This window comes from Anser anser, assembly GCF_964211835.1.
Source record: "Anser anser genome assembly, chromosome: 26".
NCBI lineage: Eukaryota > Metazoa > Chordata > Aves > Anseriformes > Anatidae > Anser > Anser anser.
In genome coordinates, this window is record NC_139747.1 from 876,524 (window position 1) to 903,811 (window position 27,288).

General features: G+C 65.8%; 1 protein-coding gene across 5 annotated transcripts; it reads left to right on the forward strand.

The window, feature by feature from the left end:
• Positions 1–27,100, forward strand: FGFR1 (fibroblast growth factor receptor 1). Of its 5 annotated transcripts, none has more exons than XM_083811957.1 (18): positions 1–244; positions 5,852–6,063; positions 15,567–15,830; positions 16,754–16,837; positions 17,264–17,439; positions 18,783–18,906; positions 19,638–19,828; positions 21,144–21,288; positions 22,492–22,694; positions 23,177–23,322; positions 23,437–23,558; positions 23,675–23,785; positions 23,901–24,091; positions 24,248–24,370; positions 24,545–24,615; positions 24,740–24,877; positions 25,379–25,484; positions 25,568–27,100. In XM_083811957.1, exons 2-18 carry the CDS (start codon positions 5,973–5,975, stop codon positions 25,742–25,744), a joined length of 2,463 nt encoding a protein of 820 aa, XP_083668083.1. In that variant the 5' UTR covers positions 1–244; positions 5,852–5,972; the 3' UTR covers positions 25,745–27,100. The 5 variants fall into 5 exon arrangements, with proteins under 5 accessions (XP_083668083.1, XP_083668084.1, XP_083668082.1 ...); XM_083811958.1 differs by lacking the exon at positions 1–244 and adding an exon at positions 1,974–2,157; XM_083811956.1 differs by lacking the exon at positions 1–244 and having other exon boundaries at positions 22,492–22,688.
• Positions 27,101–27,288: the final 188 nt, after the last annotated feature.

Here is a 27,288-nt window from a genome sequence, read left to right on the forward strand (position 1 = left end):
GGCGGCGGCGGGCGCGCGGCGGGGACGCGGCGGCAGCGGCAGCGCAGCGCCAGTGGCGGCCGTCGGGGCGGCCGCGGCTCCCGGGAGCGCCTCCCGCCGCCACCTCGGGGCCGGCCCCGCCATGGGGCGGCCGCTGTGAGCGCGGCGGCGGCGGGGCTGCGCCTCTCGCCCCGGCCGGGGCTCCCCTCCATTGTTCCCGGGAGCGGCGGGCACCGCGCCGCCGCCGCCGCCCCGAGGGGCTCCGGTGAGTAGCGGGGGCGCGCACCGGCACCGGCACCGCGGCGGGGGCGGGAGGGGGAGCGGGGCGGCGGGAGCTCGCTTTGTGTCCCGGGGGGGGGGGGGGCCCGATCGGGACCGCGGCCCCTCCGCCGCGCTCCTCGCCCGCCGCCGGGCGGCTCGACGGGGCTCCCGGCTCGGGGCACCGGGGGGGGCTGCGGCGTGCGGGCACCGCGGGCCCGGCCTGGCGGCGGCCGGGGCTCGGCGAGCGCCGGCCGAGCTCTTGCTGGCGGGTGCGGTGCCCGTGGGCGGGGGGGGCTCCGCTTCGCCGCCGCTCGGCGCCCGCCGCTGGGGCCGGAGCTGGGCGCCGGGACCCCCCCCCCCCCGGCGCCCCGCAGGCTCCGCGCCGGGCTCGGCGGCGCTGCGCGGGCCCCGTGCGCCACAAGTTCGCGAGCGGGAGCCCGGCGGCCCCCGGGAGGGGGTGGGAGAGGTGGGAGAGGAGCCGGGTTTTGTTTCGTCTGGGGCGCGAGGTGTCGGGGCGGTTCGGCAGGAGCTGCGCACCGACGTGCTCCAAAGTCCGGCTTGGGCTTTGTGTCGCCTCCGGTGTTGGGGAGCCGCTCGAGGGGAGCTGGGCGGCTCGGAGGTGGGGGGCTCGCCTCGCCCTCCACCCAAAGACTCTGCCCGGGGATCGCTCCCGGCGGTGCGTGGCGGAGGCTCGGGGAGCGCGGCGTGGCGGTGCCGTTACCTGCTGGGTGTCCGCAGCCTGCCGAGCGCAGCCGGCGCTGGATGGGGCTGGCGCTGCCTGGCGAGGGCAGCCGGCCGGCCCACGGGCGTGGGCAGCGGGGCCGGGGGCTGCGGGCCCGTTCCTAACGCGTTCAGGTTCCACCGAGAAGCGCTGAAGCCGCCTCGCGATTTCCCCCCTGCGCCGGGTCGTTGGGTAACTGCGTGCTGCCTCGCGTGCTGCGGCTGGCCGCCGCGGCTGCTTTGCGGTGAATGTTTAAACCTTCACGGCACGGCTCGCCCGTTAATAAAACTGCTTGCGTTAATAAAACAGACGGATTCGGAGGTTGCTGGTTTGTCGGGGTCCCAGATGGAGTGGAACTGGGATTCGTGTCCAGCCGTGAGCAGGCAGCGGCAGCGGTTTGCTCTCCCCAGAGGTCTTGGGGTGCCACCCAGCTCCCTGTGGGCAGCAGCGACCCTGCGCAGCCTGGGGGTGCTGCAGGAGCAGGGGCGCGGACCCCATGCACCTCTCTGGCTAGCAGCCATTTTCCCCGCACGGGAGCACTTCCTCCCCTAATCTCTGCGGTGGCTGGCGTGCACTGTTGCCTTCTTGTGTTGCTTAGAGGGGATTAAAACAAATGAGCACAGTCCCTGCCCCGGCAGGCTGAGGGCAGGAGCAGCGCCGGGCGCGGGGCTTCGCTGTGTGCGAGGCACCTGGCTGCTGCAGCTGTGCTGGGCAGGAGCCCAGGTCGCTTGCAGGGGCAAACTGGAGCTCCCTGTTTATTTATCTGCCTGAAAATGTAAACTGGACTGGGAGCTGCATTGCCTCCAGCCCCAGCTGATTTCACCCTGGTGCTGTGCTCTCCAGGCCCGGGCTGGATCGCAGATGCTCATCCCACAATTTGGCTTTCTCCCCGTCGGGGACCTCCTGCTTCTGGGGATGAAGGCAAATGTGAACAGTAGGGGATACGTTTGCCGGAGAAGTGCGTGTCCTTCCGCTCCCAGCAGCTTTCCTGGGAGGAGCTGAGTGCAGGGAAGCCCCATCCAAGCTCCAGCCGCCTCTCGGGCTGGATAACCGGCCTCTGCCTCTTCCAGAGGCTGCGGCTGCGTCCTGGTGTCCTCATCCTGGAGCGCTCCTCGGCAGAGCAGTCAGCGGGACCAGCCTGGGGAGGTTTTTGGGTACCGATGGATGCTCTGCAGATCTGAAAACTGAGCCCTGAGGTACGGGGTCCTGGATTTGGGGATGCTTCTAAACCTGAACTGGTTTTACAGAGACCTGGGGGTGAGGCTGGGCATTTCCCCGTCCTTCCTGCCCCATGCGCCAGACCCCTGCTCACACCACACACAGTGTGCGGTGAACTTGGCGCTGGAGACACTCCTGGTAGCTTGCAGCAGGCTGTAACGCGTATGGCTGGGAAGGGTTAACGCTGTATGTGTGCTGCACAGTTGGATATTTATTTTTCCAAGCATGCGTCTGCTTTAAGCATTACAGTTTTTCCCTGTAGTTACATTTGCAGTTGTGTTTGCTTTTTATTTCAGCAAATACTTGGTTCCCGACCTGAGGCCGGGGCAAGGAGTGCTGGGTGAGGGGAAGGTTCTCCGCGTCCCCCGAGAGCTTTGCCTTTGCCGTGCCCTTCTGTCCCAAGGGAGCTCGGAGGGGCTGCTTGTGTTGGGGCTCGGAGAAAAATATCCTTCTCTCTTCTTCGCGGCCGGGCACATGCAGCCTGCTCCTGGGGGGCGAGCTCGGGGAGGGTTGGGTGCCCCCAGCCCCTGCTCCCAGCCCAGGGTGCCCCAGCCGAGCGGCCACGCTCCTGCTTCTGGCACCTTGGATGCGTTCCCAGGGATGAGCCACGAGCCGGGAAGGGGCTTCCCCGCCACACTCAGCTCAGAAACGCTCATCGGAGCCGCTGACGGGGAGGGGAAGGGCCCTGCTTGTGCTGCGTGTGTGCCGACAGCTCAGCCCTGACTCACGGCGTGGGAGAGCAGAGGGCGAAAGTCCGGCCCCCGGTCGTGCCGAGGGCAGCACAAGCGACAGGTTGCACGGGGCTGCTCCTCGGGGGCACGCGGGTGTGCAAAGGCTGGGCTGGGGCGCGGGGTAGGCGGGCACGGGGGTGTTCCTGCCGGCGCTCCTAAATAGCTCCGTGGGTGTAATGGCCAGCTATAATTGCAGCCTCGGCAGGCAGGTCTCTAAGGGGCACTTAGCCCTGGTTCCTCTCGCTGCTTCCATTTTTAGTTGTTTGAATCCACCCCAAGCAGCAAATTGCAGCGTGCTGGGGCCGTGCGGGAGCGGGGAAGATGCTCTCTGAGGCTCGTGCCTGGAAGGAGCCAGAGACCCTCCCTGCCTGGGCTGCAGCCCTTCAGAGCAAGCGATTTCCTGTTGGGATTCATATAAAAGCTGAGCGGAGCAGAGCCATGCCTTTGTCTGCGCAGGTAGGAGCCCTCTCCTGCTACCCCAGCTCCTTGCAGAGGGCCCCCGGCTGCCCCTTCCACCGGCAGCAGCTCCTCGCTGCACACCAGTGTCCCCGGGCTGCAGCCGAGGGGAAGCTGGGGGAGCCCCCGCTTTGTCCCCACGTGCAGGGCAGGTCCCCGTCCTGCCCCTCTGCTTTCCAGCGGGGCCGTAGCTGCCGCCTGCCTGTGCTGGGAGCTGAGCACCGAGCTGAGCCCCCGCTCCCTGCGTCCTGGCACGCGGCTCCCTCCCCTTTCCCCCCCGTGACTCTCCCCGCCGTGGGGGCAGCTCGTCGCCGCTGAGAGACCCGCGAGCAGTGGAAAGAGGCTGCTGTCGAGCCCCTGAATCAGCCGGCCGGGCCCGCTCCGAGGTGGATCTGGCGAAGGAAGGGCTTTGCTGCGCGCCGAGCCAGCACTGACTCACTTGTCAGGAACTGCCGCTCGCCGAGGTGCAGCGCGCCCCCCGCCCGCCCCTCGGCACGGAGCCGCCCGGGGGCCCACGCAGACGCTCCGCATTAGGGCATGTTCCGGGGAGCATGTGCTGTCGATAAACAAAACCGCTTAGAGACAGAAAATAATTTCCAGAAATACCGACAGACTTTTTTTTTCCACCTCCCCCTTCCAAACCCTGATAAATTGCTAACATTCAATCACTGCTCTGAAGTGCGCTGCCTGGCGCCTGGGAGCGCTGGGGCTCGGAGATAATGCCGGTGTTTGCTGGGTGCTGCTTTTCCCTGCCCGGCCTCGTGTCGATATTTGGGGTCCCAAACGCTCCAGCGCTGGTGGGGAAGGGGCAGCTGGAGCCCCCAAACCTGCTGGAGCTCTGTGCGAGCCCCCCAGGCAGCACGCAGTGTTAAACGTGGGTCCTTCAGGGACGGCAGGGGCAGCTGCCCTGCCTGCCCCCTGGGAGAGGCGATGCTTTGGGAAAAGGGAACGGTGGCCCAGATGCGGGGCCCGGTGCCGTCCCCATGCGCCTGCTCCCGGAGCGCCCGCCGCCACCACCCCGGCCAGCGCAGCCGGGCTGGGGTTATGCAATTAACGGGGCAGGGAGCTCGTGCGCGAGCCCTGCGGTAAAGCCCGGGGGAACAATTAATGGCTGCTGGTGTCAGGACCTCAGTCGGAGGCTTTGCGATGTCGCAGATGTTGTGGAGGATGGAGCGCGGTGCTTCGCGCGCGGCTCCCTGGGGAAGCAAGCGGCTGGCTGGGGACAGCTGAGGGCGTCCGGGCTCTGGCTCCAGCCGCCCGCCCCGAGCAGGGTTCGCTCGTGCTTCTTCCCACGTGGCTGAGGGAGGCTCGGCCCCGCCACCGGGAAGGACGGAGGGCTGGAGGGGCACAGATGGAGGCCACATCCCTTCGGCTGCGGCACAGCAGCCACCCGGAAAGGTTCCTCAGCGGAGGGAGCTCTGTGTGCACTACAGATCCCGTGGGAGATGGAGGGGCTGGGGGTTGCGGCAGGATCTGCCGTGCCGAGGGTGCGTGGTGACACAGATAACGCCGTATTTTGGTCCGGGCATGGGGGACTTGCCCAGCAGGAGGTCTGCAGCGAGACCCCTGCCATTTGGGCGCAATCTGCCTCGCCTCCCTGCAGCCCTGACATCCCGAAACGGCTTGGGGAGCACCCGGCTTGGATTAACCACACCGGCACCTGCTGCGTCCCCGGGGCTGTGTCCTGGGCTCGGCGCGGTCTGGGAGCTGCCTGGGATGTTTGTAGCAGAAGATGCAGTGAAAACAAGGAAGAGAGGCAGGCGGGCATTTGCAAACGTCATGCCTGCAGGCATGTGTGTGCGGGAGGGAAGTGGCCTGGCTTCCAGAGCCCAACGGGAACACCTCTCTGGTCCCACAGGACTTTTGGATCTTGAGACTTCTCCGTTTTGCATATGGGCAGAGTTAAAGAAAACTAAAAGGCTTCTGCCAAGTCCTGAAGATCTGGCTAGAATAAAGGGAGATTTTTCTGTTGTTGTTGCAAAAATTTTACAACATTTCGATCTGTATTAGACTTGCTTTTTTGGTGCCAACTATGTGAAGGAGAAGGAAGGGAGTCGAGCAGAAACCTCCCCTCTTTTAAACAGCATTTGACAATTTCTCCCACCATTCTGGGAAATTCTGCTTTACTCGGTTCTGCTTTGCCAGCAATTTTGCTCTCAGCGCATCGGCCTGTTCGTTTTTTTGGTTGTTTTTTTCAGAAAAACCTCACCCTGCCGATCTGAGCGCTGGGTTGCTGGAGGCTGCGGGAGGTCCGTGCGGGTCGGGGTGGCTCTGAAGGTGCCTCCCGCTGGGCTGGGGACACGAAGTGTGTCACTTGCCGTGGCGAGCACGTCCCAGCGCGGTGCCCATGGGGCACCACCATGCCTGCGCCGCGGGGCTGTTGGTGGGGGCTCCCCTCTGCTGCCAAAGGGGCGCGAAGGGGAAGGGGCTGCGGGGCGTGGGGCTGCTGTGCGCCCTGTCCTGACTCTGCTTTCGTCCTCCGCAGCTCGCAGCGGCCGACGGCCCGGCGGAGACCCCCCCAGTGCCCCCGCCGGCCGACCCACCCGGGGCCCCCATGGAGTGGGAGCTGCGGAGCCCAGTCGCCGAGCAGTAGCCGCAGCAGTGGGATGTTTACCTGGAGGTGCCTCATCCTTTGGGCTGTGCTGGTCACAGCCGCGCTGTCTGCTGCCAGGCCGGCCCCCACCCTGCCCGACCAAGGTAAGGCGAGCGCAGCCGCCGCGCCGGCTCGTTCTTTGTGTTCCTCTTGGGGCGATAAGATACCGCTATCTCTCCCGCCTTGCAAAAGAGGCAGAGGCTGGGCTGAGGTCCAGCGCGGGGCTGTTGCCCGCGGAGCCGCAGCGTGTGCGAGGGCACGACCGCTGCCGCGTGCGGCTGCCGGGTGCCCTGGGGCCACGGGCTGGTGCCAGGAGGGACGCGGCGAGCGTCGTCTGCACAGAGCGAGTTGCACGGGCATGAAAAGCGCGTGCACGCTTCCAGCGTCGCCTGTGGGTGGTGTAAACCAGGAGCGAAATGGTGGCGAAACCAAACAACGGTTTGGAGGAGGATACAGCCCCTAAAGACCTGGCAGAGGCTGGGAGTTCGGGCTGCCTTCTCCAAAAGCACCGGGGCTGGGGCCAAGGGCCGCAGGAACTCGCTCCGACGGCCCCGCAAGGCTCCGGACCCTGGTGGCACCTTGAGACGCGGTGGATGGGGCTCCGTGGGTCACCGGGCCCCAGAGAGGGCCGGCCCCGCGCAGGGAGGACGCTATAGCATTTCAAAGCACGGCCTTCCCTTGGTGAGGCAGAGAATAAACAGACCAGCCACCGCCGCCCGGGACTTCTGACTGGCTGCCTTTTGGTTTTAATTACCCGAGAATGTCTGGGCTGTGGGGTACGACTTTACTTTTTAAGGCTCGCTCCTCCTTCCCTCCTCCTCCCACCAAAACCCCAAAACGTGGACGGACGTGGGGCTGCCCAGGGAACAGTGGCGCTCCCCGTGCCTGGGGGCCCTTGGTGGCTCAGGACCTGAGACAGGAGCGTGTACCCCGTGGCAGCAGGCACACCAGCGAGCAAACCCCGCTTCGGCTGGGGTCCCTGAGCTGACTGCGGGGCATGCAGTGTCCGGGGTCAGGGGGCAGCAGGACCCCATGACGGATGCGGCCGCTGCGATATCTGGAGCTGTGCGCGTCCCCGGGGAGCTGCAGGCTGCTGCCACTCCCGAGCAGTGCCTGGGCAGAGCATCGCTCACAAGCGACCTTCCCCGAGACTTTTCCACTGGCACGTTCACTGCCTGTTTCTGTAAATAACGCGGTTGACAGCAGTAAACATGTTTTTCTCGGGAGGTTGCTTCCCCTGGAAGAGGTTTCGTGGCAGCGCCTGGGGGAACGATGGCCCTGGGAGGGCGGCGATGGCGCACCCGGGCTCGGTGCTGTGCGGGTGCACAGCAGCTCCCTGGGCTCGTGGAGGTGCTGTGCTCTGCTCACCCTGCTGCCACCCGGGGAAAGCTGCCCGGGTGCTCGGGCTGAAGGCTGGTGTGAGCCGAGCTGGGTTTGGGGAGCCCTGGGGAGCCCTGGAGGGAGCAGCGTCAGGCCGCTGGTGCTGGTGGTGGATGAGAGGAGGGAGCTGGGCCCTCGCCAGCCCCATGGCAGGGCTAACAATAACTCTGGAAGCGCTCCCCGACACGGCTCCCACCAGGGCGGCCCAATTAGTGCCACAGCAGGAGCCCGGCTGGGGCAGAGTCCGGCCCCTTTGGCTCCGGAGCCGGCTGCTGGGAACGAAATGTTCCCGGCGTGGCGCGCGCCTCCGCACCGGGCCGGGAGGGAAAAGGCCGGGCCCGGGCCAGGACCCGCGGCAGCACCCGGAGCTTCACCTGCGAGGGCAGGCTCCGGATCCGGCCCTGGGGGGTTTGGGGTCCCGTGGGGGCTGTGTGTGGGGCACCTGCATCCCACCCCGGGGCTGGCGCGCCGTCCTTCCCCGCATCGCCCGCACGAGCATCGCCCCGCGGGCGGCTGCGGCCGCGCTCCCGTCCCCTCCGTGGCGGAGGCAGCAGCTTTTCCGGACTTTGTTCTAGATGTTTATGGGGTTTCAGTTTACTCCTGGTTTTGAGGCGGCTAAGCTCCCTTCCCGGGGAGCGAGTAATCCCCCACGCTCGCTCGCGCAGGGCGAGCGGCCCCTGCCTTAGCTGCAAAGGAGGATTTCAAACCGCCGGCCCGCCTCCTCCTCGTGGCCTGGGGAGGGGGCTTGGAAACCCTGCCTTTGTCAGGGACTTGCTCCTGTGATTGAAAAATCTGCAGCAAATAAAATATTAATGGGCACTTACTGCATTTTATAGTTACCTAAATTTGGAGGTGGAAAAAAAAAAAAAAAGAAAGTTAAGGGAAAAAGCCAAGAAATTTCCATGAGCAACCTCCGTCTCCCTCCCTCACAAAGCCAGTCTTTGTCTTCAGGTTAAACAGAAACCTGCAGAAAATTGCAGAGGGGATTTTTTTTCCCCTCTCTCCTTGTCTGCTATTGTCCTCTCCGCTGTCGGGGCTTTTCCACTGCTCCGGGTCTGCCTCATCCCTGCGTGCAGGGGATGCCAGCGGCATGAAGCACCCGAGCAGGTTTCCGCGGGGAGCCGGGTGCTGCTGGGCCCCGTTTGGGGAGCAGCACGTTTTGGGGTGCTCCGATCCCTGGAGGCTGCCCCGCTGCAGCAGATGCCTTTGGGGGGACGCGTCCCCCCCTGGGGAAGGGCGATCGGGGGCAAGGTGTGGTGAAGGGGAGCCCCGTGGGCAGGGGCAGAGCCGGGGGCTGCAGCTCCCCAGCGGCTCCGAGCCCCCTCCCCGGTCCCCTGGGGCCGCGGTGCTGGGCTCTGCCCCATTTCCCGGCACAGACGCTGGCCCAGCTGGCTGCAGGCTTATCCCCCAGCCCGCGGGGGCCCTGCTCCCAGGCCACAGGGCTTTGTTGTGGCCGCCTCGTCCCCGGGGGGCTTGCTCCGGACCCAAAGGGACAGAGCTGCGAAGGCTCAGAAACCTCCTGCACTTCTGCTGATGGTGGCAGCCCAGGATCGATTCTGGAGCTTGGGGTGGTGGCCAGCAGCCCCCACCTGCACCAGTGAGCCCACTGGCTGGGGGGGGGTCCGTCTGCCCCGGCCCCCCATTGCTGCAGCCACTCGGTCCCCGGGGCACCGCCGTGTCCGCTGGGGCATCACGCTGCTCCCTTCCCCTCCCAGCCTGTCGAGCAGGCATTGTTCCCCGCCTCCCGCCTTTCCACTCGGATGCTGTCACTCCAGCCCTTAATTGAGGAGGGAAAAAAAAAAAAAAGAAATATGAGTCTTTGGGAAAGGCAGCGGCGCTCGGCCGCAGCCCAGGCTGCGGAGCTGCCCTGTGCCTTGCCCCATGTGCGTGGGGCTGGCCGCTGCCCCCGTGGGATCGCGCAGTGCCCAGGGTGCACGAGGCGCTGCTGCATCCCCTCCTGCAGCTCCGGGGGAGAGGAGCGGGATCCCCACGGCGTTAGCTCCCTCTGGGCAGCGAGCAGGGGCCCCGGCAAACCCCTCGCTTACTGCAAAAAGCCACGGGCACGTGTGTGGGTCCCCGGGGATGTGCGGGACCCCCGGCTGCCCCGAGCTGCCACCCCGCAGGCTCCTTGGCTCCCGGGGTGTCCCGGGGGGCAGGTGAGCATTCACCCCGGTGGCCTCACAAGCTGCTGGTGTGCCCGGTATTGAAACACTGCTGCACCTCACTGCTGCATCTCACACTGCTGCACCTCACTGCTGCATCTCACACTGCTGCACCTCACTGCTGCACCTCACACTGCTGCATCTCACTGCTGCTGCACCTCACTGCTGCATCTCACACTGCTGCACCTCACTGCTGCATCTCACACTGCTGCACCTCACTGCTGCATCTCACTGCTGCACCTCACTGCTGCACCTCACTGCTGCACCTCACTGCTGCACCTCACTGCTGCACCTCACTGCTGCACCTCACACTGCTGCATCTCACTGCTGCTGCACCTCACTGCTGCACCTCACCCTGCTGCACCTCACACTGCTGCACCTCACTGCTGCACCTCACTGCTGCATCTCACACTGCTGCACCTCACTGCTGCATCTCACACTGCTGCACCTCACACTGCTGCACCTCACGCTGCTGCACCTCACTGCTGCACCTCACTGCTGCATCTCACACTGCTGCACCTCACACTGCTGCACCTCACTGCTGCACCTCACTGCTGCATCTCACACTGCTGCACCTCACTGCTGCATCTCACACTGCTGCACCTCACACTGCTGCACCTCACGCTGCTGCACCTCACTGCTGCACCTCACTGCTGCACCTCACTGCTGCACCTCACACTGCTGCATCTCACTGCTGCTGCACCTCACTGCTGCACCTCACCCTGCTGCACCTCACACTGCTGCATCTCACTGCTGCACCTCACACTGCTGCACCTCACGCTGCTGCACCTCACACTGCTGCACCTCACGCTGCTGCACCTCACACTGCTGCATCTCACACTGCTGCACCTCACACTGCTGCACCTCACACTGCTGCACCTCACACTGCTGCACCTCACACTGCTGCATCTCACTGCTGCACCTCACTGCTGCACCTCACTGCTGCACCTCACTGCTGCACCTCACACTGCTGCATCTCACTGCTGCACCTCACTGCTGCACCTCACTGCTGCACCTCACTGCTGCACCTCACACTGCTGCATCTCACACTGCTGCACCTCACTGCTGCACCTCACTGCTGCACCTCACACTGCTGCATCTCACTGCTGCACCTCACTGCTGCACCTCACTGCTGCACCTCACACTGCTGCACCTCACTGCTGCATCTCACTGCTGCACCTCACACTGCTGCACCTCACGCTGCTGCACCTCACACTGCTGCACCTCATTGCTGCACCTCACACTGCTGCACCTCACTGCTGCACCTCACACTGCTGCACCTCACTGCTGCACCTCACTGCTGCACCTCACACTGCTGCACCTCACACTGCTGCACCTCACTGCTGCATCTCACTGCTGCACCTCACTGCTGCATCTCACACTGCTGCACCTCACTGCTGCACCTCACTGCTGCACCTCACACTGCTGCACCTCACTGCTGCACCTCACTGCTGCACCTCACACTGCTGCACCTCACACTGCTGCACCTCACTGCTGCACCTCACGCTGCTGCACCTCACTCCTGGCTCGGCCGAGCAGCGTGCCCGGGGCTGCGCGGCGATGTGCCTCTGCTGCTGGAGAGCCGGGTGGGAGAGGGCACGGGGCAAGGGCCGAGGGAAGGAACCGGTCGTGTTTCTACGTGTGCCCTGCGGCGTCTCCCTGCTCACCGGGCAGCGGTGGCGGGACCCCCTGGGCAGGGGTGACGGGACCCCCAGCCCGGGGGATGCCACGGGGGCCGCTTGGCCACCTCCGTGCGCGCCCAGGGGCAGCTGCGGGGGCGAGCAGGGAGAGGCACTTTTTAAATAAGAAAGAAGCCAATCCCCACGTCCCGGTAAGCGCTTCCTGTTGGGATTAGCAGAGCTGTGGGGCATGTGTGTGCTTTTTCTTCAGGAAATACCTTCAGTGAGCCCTGGTGGGGTTTCCAGGGCAACCGGCGGCCGGACCCGCTGCTCGCGGCCATTCAGCCCGGATTGTTCCTGCGCCGCTTTGTTGGCCGCTTTATTGCGCTCGCTCTGGCAAACACAGCGGTTCGCGCTGTTTTGTCAGGGCTGAATGCAGAACTTCTGCATTCTGGCGGCCCGGCTCTGGCGCGGGGCCACTTGCATGCAAAATCCTTTCGAGGGGGAAGGAAGGCGGGCGGGCGAGCGGCCGGGCTGCGCTGGGAGCAGGGGGAAAGGTTAATCTGCGCCACCCCGGAGGCCCCGGCCCGCTGCCCCGGCCGTCCCCGTCCCCGGCAGGGGCCATGCCTGGGGGAGCGGCGGCAGTTCCAGGAACCCGCTGACACTCTCCATCTGGCTCGCGCTCGCCGCGCTGAACTCCGCGCTCGGTTCCGTTTCGAAGCTGGAATAAGGCAATGAAACGGCTGCCGGCGGCCCTGCCGTTCGTTACATCGCGCATCCACTTCTCGGGCCCGTTTCAAGGCGAAGGCGCGTTCCTCCGGGGCCGGGATCGCCCCTCCTTGCGTGGGACGTGGGGGCCCCCCCACGGGCTGTGGGCGCTCCCTTCCCCTGTGGGACGGGACGGGACGGGACGGGGCTCCACCAGCCCCCTCTGCAGCGGGAAGCTCAGGATTCCTCCCCAGGCTGAAGAATTCAGGTTGAAAAGGGCACGGCGGATAGCTCAAATGTGCCAGATTTAACATGCGTTGTGCTGGCTTCTCCAGGCCTGTGCAGTGATGCTGGAGCTGGCGGCTTTGCCTTAAAACCCACAGCAAAAAAAAAAAACAAAAAAAAAAACACAACCAGAATCTCTCAGCTGAAGGCCCCATCCTCAGCCCTGCGGAGAATGCCCACTCCTGGAGTTGTTCTGGGGGTTCCCCGGTGTCCCCGGGGACCCAAATTCCTCCTCTTTCCTGCAGTGCTGCCTGCAAGGGGGCCACAGCCACGTGGGGCTGGGCGCTTTGGGAAGGCTCAGGCTGGGAGTGGGGCAAAGCAGTGCTGGGATGGCAGGCACACGGGTACCCGGGGCCCTGGGGCCGCAGGGAGCAGCAGGGAACCTTTGCGGGGAGGCTGCATGTGTTCCCTTACGCCTTATTTATGTTTTGGGTGGGTGTTTCTCCTCCCCGTGCAGAGCAGCTGGCAGACAAGGGGGGTGGAGGGAGCCGGAGCCCCCCCCGCTGCAGCTGGGGGCAGGCACGGAGCCCCCAGCAGGAGCAGCACCCCCCGTGCACCCCGTGAGGGCCGGGCGAGCAGCGCCGTGCTCTGCTCCCTGCGCTTGGCTTCCCTGCCAAGCAGTAACGGGACGGGCCAGGCCCGAGCAGAGCCAACCGTTTGTCCGGCCGATTAAGCTTTCGCTAGCGGGGCCTGCCTCGGGCTTGCTAGCACCCCGCTCGGAGCAGCCGGCTGCCCTCCGGAGGAGCTGCACCTGCTGGCTTGGTTTAAGTTACAGGAAAGCAGAGCGTATGAAAGAGACGTTTCAGGCCGATGGAGTCCAGCGATCAAACGGGCTCACCCTAATTACCATACGTGGGGGCAAGCCCGTCCCCGCCGCGGGCGCTGTGCGGCTGGGGGCACCGCGCTGCCCGGAGCGTGCCCGTGTTTTCGCAGGGGCTGCCCGGGCACGGCGCACATCGGCTGCGGTGGTGCCAGCCGGGCCGTCCCAGCGGGCCGCGGCGCTGTCCGCCTGCCAGGGCCGCCCCGGCAGCCGCATTGTCCCGCTGCCGCCCGGGGGGGAGCTAACCTGGACATGCTCATTAGCCTGTGAATTCGTTTTCAGGCCGTTCCCACCATGCCGCGTTTTCCGCCTTATCCCCGAGTGCCAGAGATGTGCTTTGGGTTACCGAAGGGCAGGATCCTGCCTCGCCCTCCGCCTCCCCTCTCCGTCAGGGGAGCGCCCCGTCCATCACGCCCCTGCGCCTCCCCGGTCACCCTGCTGGTGCAAAACAGCCCCGGGCTCGCAGGGCCGGGCTGGGGGCACCAACTGAAAGGCACACCGGTGTGGGCAGCACCCCCGTGAGCCTGGGCTCTGCCCCCCGAGCCCCAGCAGCAGGTGGGGGTCTCCAAGCTCTCCCCGCCTCCAAAGAGCTTTTCTCCCCCTGAGCCTCTCTGTGGGTCCAGCTGGGAGGTGTTTGGGGGCTGCAGGAGTTCAGACCCGAGCCCAAAGCAGGTGCTGGAGGGCATGAAACAAGGGACAGACAGCTCCGGCTGCTGCTCCCGGTTTTCTTTTGGGTTTTCGTGGCTGTTTTTCGCTGGCTGACCTTGCCGTGTTTGAGAGGCGGGCGGGACGGGCAGGAGGATGCGGTGGTGTTGTGCCGTGCCGCTCCGACAGACGGGACAGAGCTGCTGCATTGTGTGCGTTGGGTGCTGCCTGTGACTAATCCTTTGAAACACAAATCAGAGCTGCTAGGAGTGCCCGTCCTGTGTGGCTGCGGGAGGAAAACACAGGGAAAACGGTTGCGAAAGCAAGGCTCGTCCCCCAGCAGCTACGGGACTCCGCCAGCCTCCATCTTCCACGCCGCAGCGCTGCGTAACCTCGCTGCTAGATCGGGAGCCTGGCTTTTGGTCCTCTCGCAGTCGAGGAAAGCGCTGAACTCTTCCCCAGCAAGCTGTTTTCGTTTAGGCATTAAGCAAAAGAGAGAAGCTCTCAAGCTGTTCCTAGATGGTTTTCCCCTGAAGCCTCTCGGATGTGCGAGGACAGAAGTGGCCAGAAGGCAGAGCGCGGAGCATGGCTCGGTGAATGAGTCGCTGGAAGCCCGAGCTCTCGTTTCCAGCAGCAGGGGGGAGCGGAGCCTCCCGGTCCGGGCGATGGGCACCTGCTGGGCTTGCCCAGGAAGGTTTGGCACGTGCTTCTGCCGGGGTGCTGGCAGCCGGGCAGTCCCGAGGGCTCTTGCGAGGGAATCCCAGGATCAATGAGCGGTCACAGTTGGAAGGGACCTCTGGAAGCCGTTCCGAACCTTGGCACATGCAGAAAATGTTCCCGAGGATTTGCTTTGGGGCTCCCTTGTGAAAAGGCTCTGTGCTGAGCTGGAGCGAGCGGAAGGGGATGGCTGTTGCTCTCAGCCAGCCTGCAGCTGGCCGGCCACTGCCCAGAGAGCAGCGAGGACCAGGAAGATGCTGTAGGAACGCGGCTGCACCCGCCCTGCACCCTCACGGGGACCCTCAGCGCCTGCGGAGATGGTGACGGAGATCTGCAAGAAAACCTGTGGTGCTGGCACTGGAAGGGAAGCCAGAGCTGCACCTGGCTGAGCCCGTCCTTGGGCCACGAAACTGGAAGAGATTGTTTGAAACCCGGACATCTGCGCCGAGCCCAGGACCCGGGCACCAACAGCTTTGTGCACCGGCACTGCCGGCCGAGGGCAGCACTGGGGGATACGGCCCCCGTCTGCGACACCAGGGACCAGGAGGGAGCAGCCCGCGTAGCACCAGGATGGACGGACAGGGTCTTTGTGCTGCTCGCATGAACATCTCAGGGTGGCTGCAAGCGAGGAGCGCCCTGCCGGCCCTGCTTGGCCGGAGCTCCCCCGGACTGAGTTTTCCCAGTGCTGCCGCTCTTGCCAAGCCTCGCACCCCGCCTGCTGCCCCCCCTAATTGACCCGGCCTTCTGCCCTTCCCCGAGGCGCTCTGACCGGAGCGGGGCTCCCTGCAGCATGGGGACCCCGGGGCCTGCTTCGCTGGCTGAGACCGCTCCTGGGCAGGGGGCACCCCGGGACCTGTGCGCTGCAGCGGGGCAGAGCCACTGCAGAGCTCAGCAGGGCTCGTCTCGGGTTGCCCATTTCTCCCCCATTTTAAATCCCTGCCACAGCACTCTCCCCCTGCGAGGGACCGGGCCAGGCAGAGACCGAGGGCACTTGGTGGTTTTCAGCTCCCCGGCTGCTGCCTCGCCGTGCCGTGGGGCCAGGCGCTTGGTGCTGCTTCGGCCGCTTTCAGCCTCTGCCTCTGCTTCCCCTGCGCCCCGCGGGCTGCGTGGCCGCGCTTGGAGACAGCTGGCCGCGGGGCCCCCGGCACGTCCCAGCAGCGCATGTTGCCTGATTAACACAGCCCCTCAGCAGCTTGGTGTCCTTTTGTCTCTAGTTCTTTTCTCCTTCTTTTTTTTCCCTTCTCTCTCTCTCTCTCCCCTAACTCCTCCAGTTCTGCCCAAAGCGAAAATCGAAGTGGAGTCCTACTCGGCCCACCCCGGGGACCTCCTCCAGCTGCGCTGCCGGCTGCGGGATGACGTCCAGAGCATCAACTGGGTGCGAGACGGCGTCCAGCTGGCCGAGAACAACCGGACACGCATTACCGGGGAGGAGGTAGAGGTCAGGGACGCTGTGCCCGAGGACTCGGGGCTCTATGCCTGCATGACCAACAGCCCCTCGGGGAGCGAGACCACCTACTTCTCCGTGAACGTCTCAGGTTCGTAGCGGCGCAGGGAAGGGGCAGCCCAGGCGGAGCGAGGAGCGGAGTGCCCGTGCGCACGCGTTTGCATGCCCGCCGCCACGCGCAGGTTTGTTCGGCGGCAGCGCAGCGACTCCAGGCGCTGGCCGAGGGTCCCGGCCCCGCACTGCCCGTGGCAGCACCGTGCTCCCCACGCGTGGCACGGCCACAGAGCCCGGCTGCGGAGCTGGGACCCGCGCTGCGGGGTGCCTGGGGGAGCCGCCGGCTTGGCGCGAGGGCTCTCTGCCGTGCCTGGAGGGCAGCCGGGGTTGTCGCGCCCGCTGGGTCCACGCGGGGCACAGGCTGGCAAGGACCGTGGTGCACAGAGACCTCTGCGGAAGGGCAGGCACCGCCGGGTGTTCCTGCCGGCCCCGCGGGGCAGGGGGAGGCTGAGGCTCCCAGTGGGGAGCACGGATGGTGTCCGACGCCCTCGCTGCCCCTGCGAGCCCACGGGGTGCATGCGTGGGAACACGTGTGTGCGTCTGCACGGGCTGGCAGGGCTGCACATCCGACCGCCACAACGAGCACGCGCTGGGCTCAGGCCGAGGTTCGCTTTGGTGTTGTTGAGGCACGATGGTGGAGGTGAATGCTGCGGGTCGGGAGCTGTCGGCTGAGCCCTGGGGGCTCAGCTGCCCCCTGGATGGATTGGTGTCGCCAGGCACGGGCAAGGCGCGGTGCCTGGAGGCGCAGCATGGGGTGCTGCCATCCGGAGCCCCAAAATCAGCCTCTGGGGGCAAATTGCGCTTGGACAGCGGGCAGTGCTAGCTGGGGCCCTGCTGGCTGTGCAGGAGGAGCCTCGCACCTCCCCGCCGTGCCTCGGTGCTGCCCAGGTGTCGGGCCCCGTGCAGGAGGAAGGGCAGGTCCGCGGGCGGGCACTCAGCTGGGCGTCTCTTCTCTTGCAGATGCGCTCCCCTCTGCAGAGGATGACGACGACGAAGACGATTCCTCCTCAGAGGAGAAGGAGGCGGATAACACCAAGCCGAACCGTACGTTTGCCGGATGGGTTTGCCCCAATGCTCCTTTGCCCTTCCTCCTCTCTGTCCTGGCTGTTGGGGTGGGAGTGAGGGGAAGCCGGGCATACACGTGGGCATCACGCAGGGACCGAGGAGAGGGTGGGCAGGAGAGGGTGGGCAGGAGAGGGTGGGCAGGGCCCTGCTCCAGCCCAGGGCACCTGGTGTCAGCGAGGGCTCGATGGGGGAGCAGCCCCGGCTGCCCCGGGGCACAGCAGCACTGGGTTGTGATGGGGAGGCTGCTGCTGCGGCCGGGCTGGGCGTGCGCCTCGCCCCCGTCCTGCCCCGGGCATCCCCAGCATTGAACCACGAGCGAACGCTGGCCCTCCCAGTGCCCAAACCCCCGCCGTTTGCCCGGTGCCCTGCGCCCGCCGCGCTGAGCCCACCGCTCTGGCTCCCCAGAGGCCGTAGCTCCCTACTGGACCTATCCCGAGAAGATGGAGAAGAAGCTCCACGCGGTCCCCGCCGCCAAAACGGTGAAATTCAAGTGCCCGTCGGGCGGGACGCCCAACCCAACGCTGCGCTGGCTGAAGAACGGCAAGGAATTCAAGCCCGACCACCGCATTGGGGGATACAAGGTACGGGTGCGGGCTGGGGCAGCACCCACATGTGGGTGCTTGTGCGGCTGCGCGGGCTCCATCCTGACGGGTCCGGGCTCCGTGAGCACCTCGAGGGGCCGGGCTGGGGGCTCGCTCTGGGGCGGCGCGGGGAGGAGGGGGAAAATGAATGGGCTCTGCGGCTTAAGAGGCACGGAGCCGCCTGTTCGCACAGCCCCGGGCCTCCAGAGGGGCAGATGGGCCCCCTGACATTCCTGTTGCAAAAGAGACCCACGGCAGTGACCTGCTTCTGGGTCATGTTTGCACCAGCCTCAACCTTTGGGGGAGGGGGAAGGATGAAACCAGCCAGCCTTGGCCGGCCTCGCTAATCCCCCTGCGGAGCGTCCGCCCTGGGATGCTCCTCCAGCATCCCGGGTGCTCCTCCAGCATCCCGGGTGCTCCTCCAGCATCCTGGGCCGCCTCCAGCCCCGGCACCCTGCAGCTGCCCTGCCGGGGGGCACCATCCCCTCTCTTCATCCCTTCAATATTCCACGGGGGCTGCTGCTCTGGAAGCCTCTGGTTGCTCCGTTTGGTTTTGGAGCTGGGCTGCAGCTCGGGGCGCCAGGCACAGCCCGTGAAGGCAGCTTTCCATCGGGCTGGGGAGGGGAAATGGGAGAAGTGGGGGGGTGCAGGGGCTCAGCGTTTGGGATGCGGGGCTCAGCGCTGCACCCCGGGGCAGTGCGTCCCCGTCTGTGCGAAGCAGCTCAGCTGGAAGGTGGCGGCACGGCGCCCGGGATGGCTGCTGGGGCCGAAGTGCTGGGCTGTGGGCATCACCAGGTCCCAGCTCGGGGGGAGGAATGCGGCAGCCCCGTGTGCAGCAGAAGCAGCCGGAGCCCGGGAGCGGCAGGGGATGGGTGCAGGAGGCCGATCCCTGCGCCCCACGGCCAGGGGGGACCCGGGAGCGCTCGCAGCCCGGCTGAGCCACCCGGGGACCCAGCTGAGCGCCCGGACGGGCCGGGAGGAAAAACGCTTGGTCAGCAGCACCCAGGCCGCCCCGGGATGCGCTGCGCCCTGCCCGCTGACCCGGCGCGGTGTCCCCCCGGGGGGGCAGAACAACGCCGCTCTGTTCCCTCGGGGCGGGCGTCCCTGCGCCCGGCGAGCCCGGCGCGCTCAGCTCACAGCATCTGCTGCTCGGCTCCGTGGCGAGGCTGTCCTGGGGCAGCTGGGAGCAATTACGGCCCCTCTGTAGCAGAGGGGAAAGGTGACCTCGAACCCAGATTTATGTCGTGCCGGCGAGGCGGGGGCCGGGGGGCTGGGCCGGCTCTGACACGCACGCCCGGCGCCTCGCACCTAACGTGGCCCCCCCCCCCCCCCCCCGCCCCCAGGTCCGCTACGCGACCTGGAGCATCATCATGGACTCGGTGGTGCCGTCCGATAAGGGCAACTACACGTGCATCGTGGAGAACAAATACGGGAGCATCAACCACACCTACCAGCTGGATGTCGTGGGTGAGGATGGCGCTGGGGGGGCAACGCAGGCCCGGCTGCTGCTGCTGGGCTGTGCTGGTCCAAGTGCTGCTCCCGAACCGGCCCCAGCCCCACGCCCGCCCCTTGCTCATCTTCCCCGAGCCGGGTGGGTGCTGCGCCCACCCCAGCCGCCTGTCCCCAGCACGGGACGGGGACACGGGGAGGGGACGCGCTGGGTGCCCCCCGGTGCAGAACAGGCGAGGCGGAAGGGTCACCCCGAACCGTTCTGGGGGCTTTTAATTGTGGTGGAAATAATTTCATAGAGCAGACAGAAACTTTTTCTAATCGCCTTATTAGCCATAATTCCCAGCTGGGAAGGCTGGTCTGAGCAGTTCCACATGTGGAGCTGCTCTAAATGCCAGTAAATGAACCATTAAAAATGTGATTTAATTTGATTACACTGAGCAAACTGAAGGGAACAGTCAGCGAGGTGAACAAAGGGGTTTGTTAATGCTGACTCACCACAGTGGCAGCCGCTTTGTTAACGGCCGGGGCCCTCGTTAGGTTTGTTTGACCTCTGACCCCCCAATAGGTAGCCAAGTCCCCGCACCGGAGTGTCACCTACCGGGATGTCACCCGTCCCCGCGCCCTGGGGCTGCGGGAGGAGACCCCTGGGGACAGGGGAGTCACAGCCCCCCCCGAGCGGGGGTCCCCGTGCGGGGGGCTGCGGGGTGCCCCGTGGTAAGGCGGCCCCGTCCCTCCGGCCCCTGCAGAGCGCTCCCCGCACCGGCCCATCCTGCAGGCAGGGCTCCCTGCCAACAAGACGGTGGCCCTGGGCAGCAACGTGGAGTTTGTCTGCAAGGTCTACAGCGACCCCCAGCCCCACATCCAGTGGCTGAAGCACATCGAGGTGAACGGCAGCAAGATCGGCCCCGACAACTTGCCCTACGTGCAGATCCTGAAGGTAAAGCCGCACGCAGGGCTGCCCCAGCCCAGCTCCCTGCGGGGTCCCCGCCGGGCACAGCCGGGGTCCCACAGAGCCGGGGACCCCACCAGGTGGCACCGAGGCTGCCGGAGCCCCAGGGCCACCCCCAGCCCTGCGTGCTGCGCTCCGGGGGTGGGAGGTGGGCAGGGAGCAGGGAGGGCAGCGCGCAGAGGGCGCGTTAATCCTTGTGGTGCCCCAAAGGTGCACGCCGTGGGGCTGGGGGGGCCCTGGGAGCCAGCACGGGGGCGGATGGCTGCGCCCTGCTCCATCCAGGCAGGAGCAGCGCCCTCCGTGCACCAGCCGCTCGGCACCCCGGGGTGCTCGCCTGTCCCCATCCACGCCCCGGACCCCGGGGCGCATGGCTGTCCCTGCCCGTGCCCCTGGAGGCGATGCAGCAGGGAGCAGCGCTGCGGTCCCTCGCCTGCTGCCCCCCCTGCCCGGCTCGCCGTGCCCCCCAGCCCTGCCGCCCGCGGCGGTGCCGGCTGGGGGCAGCCCCCGGCTCGCCGTGCTGGCGGAGCGGGCGCCGATGCTCCGGGCGCCGCGAGTTTTGACGCCGTCAATGTGACTCCTCTGTTGTTGGTCTGTTCCAGCACTCGGGAATTAATAGCTCTGATGCGGAGGTGCTGACCCTGTATAATGTGACAGAGGCGGAGAGCGGGGAGTATGTTTGTAAGGTTTCCAATTATATTGGCGAGGCCAACCAGTCTGCGTGGCTCACTGTCACCAGACCTCTGGCAAAAGGTAATCGGAAGGACGCCCAGTGGGATGCTTCCTTGGACAGTCCGTCCCCAGCGGTGGAGAACAAAACTCTGGGCTCTCTTGTTTCTGCTGTATTTCTGGTGCAAAAAGCCATGGAAAAATACCCAGCGAGGCCGGCTAGGTTTTGTGCTGTCCTCCCCCCCCCCCATGTGCTTCCCACCCCACTGCGCAGCCACTGGAGCTGTGCCGGGTCTGTGCTGCTGTCCCTGCCCTCCCTCCTGTCTCCGTCCTCGTGCCCCCCACGTCCTGACACTCAGCCGGCCGGCTCTCCCTGAGGTCTATTTTTCCATGTAGCCCATTGCCAGCATGTTCAGATGGGCAGGACACTCAGTTTGGTGAAGGGTTTTTAACCGGCATCTCCTTAGGGCCGCTGGATGAGTGGTCATCCTGAGGGTCTCTTTAACAGGTCTGCAGTGGTCTCTGTCTGCTCCCGGGGGTCTGGCAAATGAGCCTGTGCTCCCTCCTCTCTGGCCCGCTTCCCAGAAGATCTCATGTCGTTTGCTTCTCCGTTTTTTGCTTCCATTTTTCCTTCTAGACGGCTGGCGTTAACACGACAGACAAAGAAATGGAAGTCCTTCACTTAAGGAATGTCTCTTTTGAGGATGCTGGGGAGTATACATGTTTGGCGGGTAATTCTATTGGGATCTCCCATCACTCTGCATGGTTGACAGTTCTCGAAGGTATATACTCCTTTTCCTGTCCCTTTCCTCCCTCGTTTCCACGTGTCGTATGCATTGCGGTCCGGGGCAGGGCGCTTCCCTGGTGGGTAGGGGAAGGGACGCGCAGCCCTCCCCTGCCCGGCGATGCATACCCGCCTGCTTTTAACCCGGGTTGGACCCGGGGCCAGGCCAGCATCCCGGGCACACGCCAGCAGCGGGGGGGTTGGGGGGGCGCCGGGGGTGCTGCCCGGCTCCGTGTGCGAGGAGCTGGCCTTGCCCCGCGGTGTGGGAGCGCGCCGGGGCTGTGTCGCTTTGCTGTGTCCGGGCGCATTGATGCTGCTCCCGGCCATCGATGCTGCCCGGCCCCACGGCTGATAACAGCAGCCAGGGAAAGTTTTTGGGGCGCCGCCTGCTCCTCGCTTTCCAGCCAAAAACTTTCCCCGTTATCAGCCGCCGCTTGGCCAGCCGGGCGTGCTCGGAGGTGGTGGCTGCAGGGACAGGAGGTTTCCACTCTTCCACCTCTCTCTGAGGCTCTGTTCTCTGGGGGTCAGGTCGGGGGTGCTGTGAGGGGGGCAACAGCAGCTCCCCCGCTGCCAATACGTGGTTTGTGGCTGCCCCGGCCTGCCGCCTCCTGTGCTGCTGGAGCCACCGAGGCGGCGCTGGGACCCCTCCCCAGCAGCCCGGGGGCCCAGCAGGCTGCTGCCGCTGGAGGCGCTTCTGGCTGCTCCGCTTGAGCTGCCCCGGTGTCGTCTGTTACCAGTAACACCCGGACCCCCGCAGAGCTGGCGCTGCTGCGTGGCCCCCTCCGCCGCGCCGTATGCGCAGGCCCCGGGGGACGCCCGGCTCCGAACGCGGGCACAGCTCAGCAGCGGGGCGGGGACCCCGCGGGGCGCTGCGGGGGAGCATCCCCAGCACAAACCCGTGGGCAAGCTCGGCCATACGGTGCCACCGGCGCGATCCCATCCCATGCGGAGTGGGGACAGGCACCGTCCCCCCCCATTTCACACCTCTCTCAGCTGACCCAGCCTGGGGCCCCATCCCGCCTCCCCCTGCCCCAGGTGCCTGCCTGCGGATGCGGCCCAGGGGTCCCCGTGCGGCTTCCCCACAGCCTCCCTGGTCCCTGCTGCGCCCCAGGCCGGGCTGACCCCGAGCGAGGAGAGGCGCCGGGGTCTCCCCAGCACCGCGGGGCGGGCTCCTGCTAACGCCCTCCCCATGCCGACCCAGCTATTGAGGACACGCCGGCCATGATGACGTCCCCCCTCTACCTGGAGATCATCATCTACTGCACGGGCGCCTTCCTCATCTCCTGCATGGTGGTGACCGTCATCATCTACAAGATGAAGAGCACCACCAAGAAGACGGACTTCAACAGCCAGCTGGCCGTGCACAAGCTGGCCAAGAGCATCCCGCTGCGCAGACAGGTAACAGAAAGTAGAGAGGGGGTTTGTTTGCACCTACTGCTCCCCCCGGGGACTCGCCCTTGCCCTGGATTGGGGTTGGGGGGACACCAGGGCCGCCCCCCACCACGCTGCGTGCAGACCCTGTGCAGCCCTGTGCCCACCCACGGTGCCATGCAGGGTGGGGACCGTCCCCGTGGGTAGTGAGGAGGGCCGGAAGGATTTAAAGCAATCTAATGTTTGAGCACAAGAGCCTGTTTTACCCACCGAGGAGACGGGAGGACCCCCAGGCTGTGTATTTTGCGGTATCAGCAAGCAGGAAATTAATTAAAAATAATTCAGTCGCGCTCCAACCGGGAAGCGGCGCTGCAGGGGCCCCGTGCCCGCAGACAGCGTTCGGGATCTGGGCAGGGCCGGGGGGCGAAGGGCCCCGGTCAGAGCCTTCCCCCCGGCGGGGGCAGCCGGCCGCGGCCCCAGGCGCTGCGAGAAGGTAACCCACGGCCCCGCTGCAGGTGTCGGCCGACTCCAGCTCCTCCATGAACTCGGGCGTGATGCTGGTGCGGCCCTCGCGGCTCTCCTCCAGCGGCACCCCCATGCTGGCCGGCGTCTCCGAGTACGAGCTCCCCGAGGACCCGCGCTGGGAGCTGCCCCGGGACAGGTGAGGGTGCCGCGGGGTGGGAGCAGGGCCGGGCGGTGGGATCGCCGGTGGGTGCCGGGCGCCGTGCCGCTCTCCTTCCCCTGGCGTCAGGCCGTCTGTCTGTCCTCCCGGCAGGCTGATCCTGGGCAAGCCCCTGGGAGAAGGGTGCTTCGGGCAGGTGGTGCTGGCGGAGGCCATCGGCCTCGACAAGGACAAGCCAAACCGCGTCACCAAAGTGGCCGTGAAGATGCTCAAGTGTAAGCGGTGGTGGGAGCTGGGGGGGGGGGCCCGCACGGTGCCTGGGGCCAGGCGTGCACGGTGCGGGGGGGACCCAGCCTGGCCCCCGCCCCGACCGGCGCCTCTGCTGCTGCAGCCGACGCCACGGAGAAGGATTTGTCCGACCTCATCTCCGAGATGGAGATGATGAAGATGATCGGCAAGCACAAGAACATCATCAACCTGCTGGGGGCCTGCACGCAGGACGGTGAGCGCGTGGGCGGGGAGGGGGCGTCCCGGCTGCTGCGGGGGCGAGGACGGCCCCCGGGGGCAGAGCAGGGGCTGGGGTCCCGCTCAGCACCGCTCAGCCCCGCTGCCCGCAGGCCCCCTCTACGTCATCGTGGAGTACGCGAGCAAGGGCAACCTGCGCGAGTACCTGCAGGCGCGGCGCCCCCCCGGCATGGAGTACTGCTACAACCCCGCCCGCGTCCCCGAGGAGCAGCTCTCCTTCAAGGACCTGGTGTCCTGCGCCTACCAGGTGGCGCGGGGCATGGAGTACCTGGCCTCCAAGAAGGTGAGGGCCCCGCACGCCCCGCGGTGGGGACGGGATGGGGACCCCGGTGGCCGGGCTGTGGGAAGGGGCCGTGCGTCCCCTTCTCCGAGCCCGCGTCGCCATGGGGGGGGGCCGCCGGGGTTTCGGGACCAGCTCACGGCCCCGCGCTCTGCCCAGTGCATCCACAGGGACCTGGCGGCCAGGAACGTCCTGGTGACCGAGGACAACGTGATGAAGATCGCTGACTTCGGGCTGGCCCGTGACATCCACCACATAGATTACTACAAGAAGACGACAAACGTGAGTGCCGCGGGCGAGGGGCTTTGCGGAGGCAGGGGGAGGCAGCGCTCAGAGAGCGGCAGGCTCCGTGCGCAGGGGTGCCCCAGCCCGTCCCAGCAGGTTCCCAGTTATCCCCTCCGGATCCACGGGCTGCCCTGGGGCACTGGGCTGATGGGGGATTTTCTTCTGTCCCAGGGTCGCCTGCCAGTGAAGTGGATGGCCCCAGAGGCCCTGTTCGACCGAATATACACTCATCAGAGCGATGTGTGAGTACCCTGGGCACGGCCCGGCAGCAAACAAACCAATTTCTGTGCACACACCCAAAGCTCTCCGGTGCGGCCCCCGCTCGGCGCAGCGGGCTCACGGTGCCCCCGCGTGCTCGCCCGGCAGGTGGTCCTTCGGCGTGCTGCTCTGGGAGATCTTCACGCTGGGCGGCTCGCCGTACCCCGGCGTGCCGGTGGAGGAGCTCTTCAAGCTGCTGAAGGAAGGCCACAGGATGGACAAGCCCAGCAATTGCACCAACGAGCTGTGAGTGCCGCGCCGGGCTGGGGACCAGAGGGTGGCCGCGCGCTGCGCCCCGCCGGTGCCGCTGCCCTCGATGCACCTCGGGGCCGCCCGTGCAAACCTCAGGCAAACCTCGTGCTCCCGTCCCGGAGCGCAGGCAGGTGCTCGCTGGGGAAGGCAGATGTTCAGAGTTACTTTTCCAGCAGTTCCCGGCCCTGCGAAAACATCAGCTCAATCTGTTTGCAATAATCAACATCTTCCTTTGTTATTCCTCAGCAGGAGTGAATCCCAGAATGACCCCAGAGCAGGGACTAGCTCAGTTTTGGTTAGGTCCTACCAAAACAGCCCCGTGTCCTTCCCCGTGCCCACGGCGGGGGCATTCCCTTCCTCCCACACAGGAGATTAGCACAAAATAGCACAATCTCCCCGAAATCCCACCTCTGCTGGCTGATGGTGCCAGCCCGCGGTGCAGAGCTCCCCGTGCGCCCGCGGGACCCGGCTCAGCTCTCGCCCCTTCGCCCCCAGGTACATGATGATGCGAGACTGCTGGCACGCCGTCCCCTCGCAGCGCCCCACCTTCAAGCAGCTGGTGGAGGACCTGGACAGGATCGTGGCCATGACCTCCAACCAGGTAGGGGAGCCCCCGTGCGCCCACCCCATCCAGGAGCCCCCCCCGGGGCTGCGCCGTCCCCGCCTGAGCCCCGTCCCTTGCAGGAGTACCTGGACCTCTCGGTGCCGCTGGACCAGTACTCACCCGGCTTCCCGGACACCCGCAGCTCCACCTGCTCCTCGGGGGAGGACTCTGTGTTTTCTCACGACCCTCTGCCGGACGAGCCGTGCCTTCCCAAGTACCCCCCCCAGCACACCAACGGCGGACTGAAGCGACACTGAGGCTGGCACGGCCAGCGAGGGACCGGACGCCCGCGCGTGCCGCGGTGCCGGGGGGGGTGCCGCCGCGCAGCCCGGCCGTGCCGAGCTGCGTGAGGGCCTCGGAGACACGGCCGCAGCATCCCGGCGCCAGAACCACCCCCGTCTCCTGCCAGCTTCTCCTGCCGCCTCCGTTGTGAACTCTGCAGCCCAAAGGTTTCGCTTGGTGTTTTGGGTGTCGGTTGTTTTGTTTCCTTTAAACTCTTCCGTGAGGTCTGCGCTTGAATCTCTCCACTTGGTTAAGCCTAAATCCTCCTCCGGGGCCAGCGCCCTGCCGGGGGGCGGCCGCCCCTCCTGGGACGCGATGTCCTGGGGGGAAACGGGGAGCCGGGCGTGCGCCGCGTGTGATCCCGACCTGGCGCAGGAGTCCCCGCGGCACGGAGCTCGCGGTGTGCGGCGCTGTAAGGCTGGCCCGCCAGCTCGCCGGTGCCAGTACCAACTCGCTTCGCTGACCAAACCCTTGGGACCTTGGAAGGGAGACGCCACGCGTGCATCGGCTCAGCACCGGTGGCAGAGGCAGCCAACAGCCAGTGCTGAAAACAAAAGTCCTGTGTACATAGCTAAAAATATGTATAAATATGAATATATATTTACATGTCTTTTTAAAAGGGTTGTTACCAGAGATATACCAGTTTGGTAGTAAGGTACTAGTGGCTGGTAGATATCAGTTGCTATAAAAAAAAAAATCATATATTTTGCTACTTTTGCTGTTTTTATTTTTTTAAATTATGTTCTAAACCTATTTCAGTTTAGGTCCCTCAATAAGAATTGCTGCTGCTGCTTCAGTTTTATATGGGGTTGTATTAAACAATAATAATTATGTGTCGATGCCTTTTGGGAGCACGTTGTCATGGTGTAAATGGCCTTTCCTCCCCCTGGCTCCCGGGGTCTCCGGCGGTGCTGGGCCGGGTGCAGCCCCCCGGCGCTGTGCGGGTGCTGCCCGGTGCCCCCGGCTGCCACCGGGAGCTGCCACCAGGCACCGGGGCGCTGGCACAGCACGGACCCCGCTCCCGGGCCATGCCCGCCTGTGCCTTAGCGGCGCCGCGGGGAGCGTCCTCGTGCCGGGCACCGCTCCCCGGGCCCTGCCTTGCCCGGCGGTGCCGGTGCCCAGCCCGCGGAGCTGCTCGGCGGGGAGGGCGCCGCGGTGCCTTGGTGGGGGGCGCGCGTCCCCGTCCCTCCCCGGCACCGGCGTCGGGACCGCAGAGCCAGGGCGCTGTTACTTGAAAAGTTTATTTTGCCTTTGTATGGAGAAATATTATTTGTTGTAAACTCTTCTGTAATGAATCTGGAATTCTTGTAATTATTAAAGACTTTAACCAAGCCGTGGCGGAGACGAGTTTTGCCAGTCCCGCGTGCGGCCGGGTCCTGGCCCCAAGTGCTGGGAGGCGCCGCGGGCCCTCGGCTCCTCCGGGCTGCCTGTTTGGGAAGGAAGAGTTCAAAGGCTCACGAAGAACACAGGCTGTTCTTGTGGGAACTCTGTTTTTCCTGACTTCGAAATTCCCTGTATG

What these genes read in the sequence shown, in the direction of transcription:
- FGFR1 (XM_083811957.1), top strand. Translation starts at nt 5,973, where the DNA reads ATGTTTACCTGGAGGTGCCTCATCCTTTGGGCTGTGCTGGTCACAGCC. An exon ending in CTTCTCCGTGAACGTCTCAG is followed by an intron (nt 15,831 to 16,753) that starts GTTCGTAGCGGC and finishes CTTCTCTTGCAG; the next exon opens with ATGCGCTCCCCTCTGCAGAG. An exon ending in CGCTGCGCAGACAGGTAACA is followed by an intron (nt 22,695 to 23,176) that starts GAAAGTAGAGAG and finishes GCCCCGCTGCAG; the next exon opens with GTGTCGGCCGACTCCAGCTC.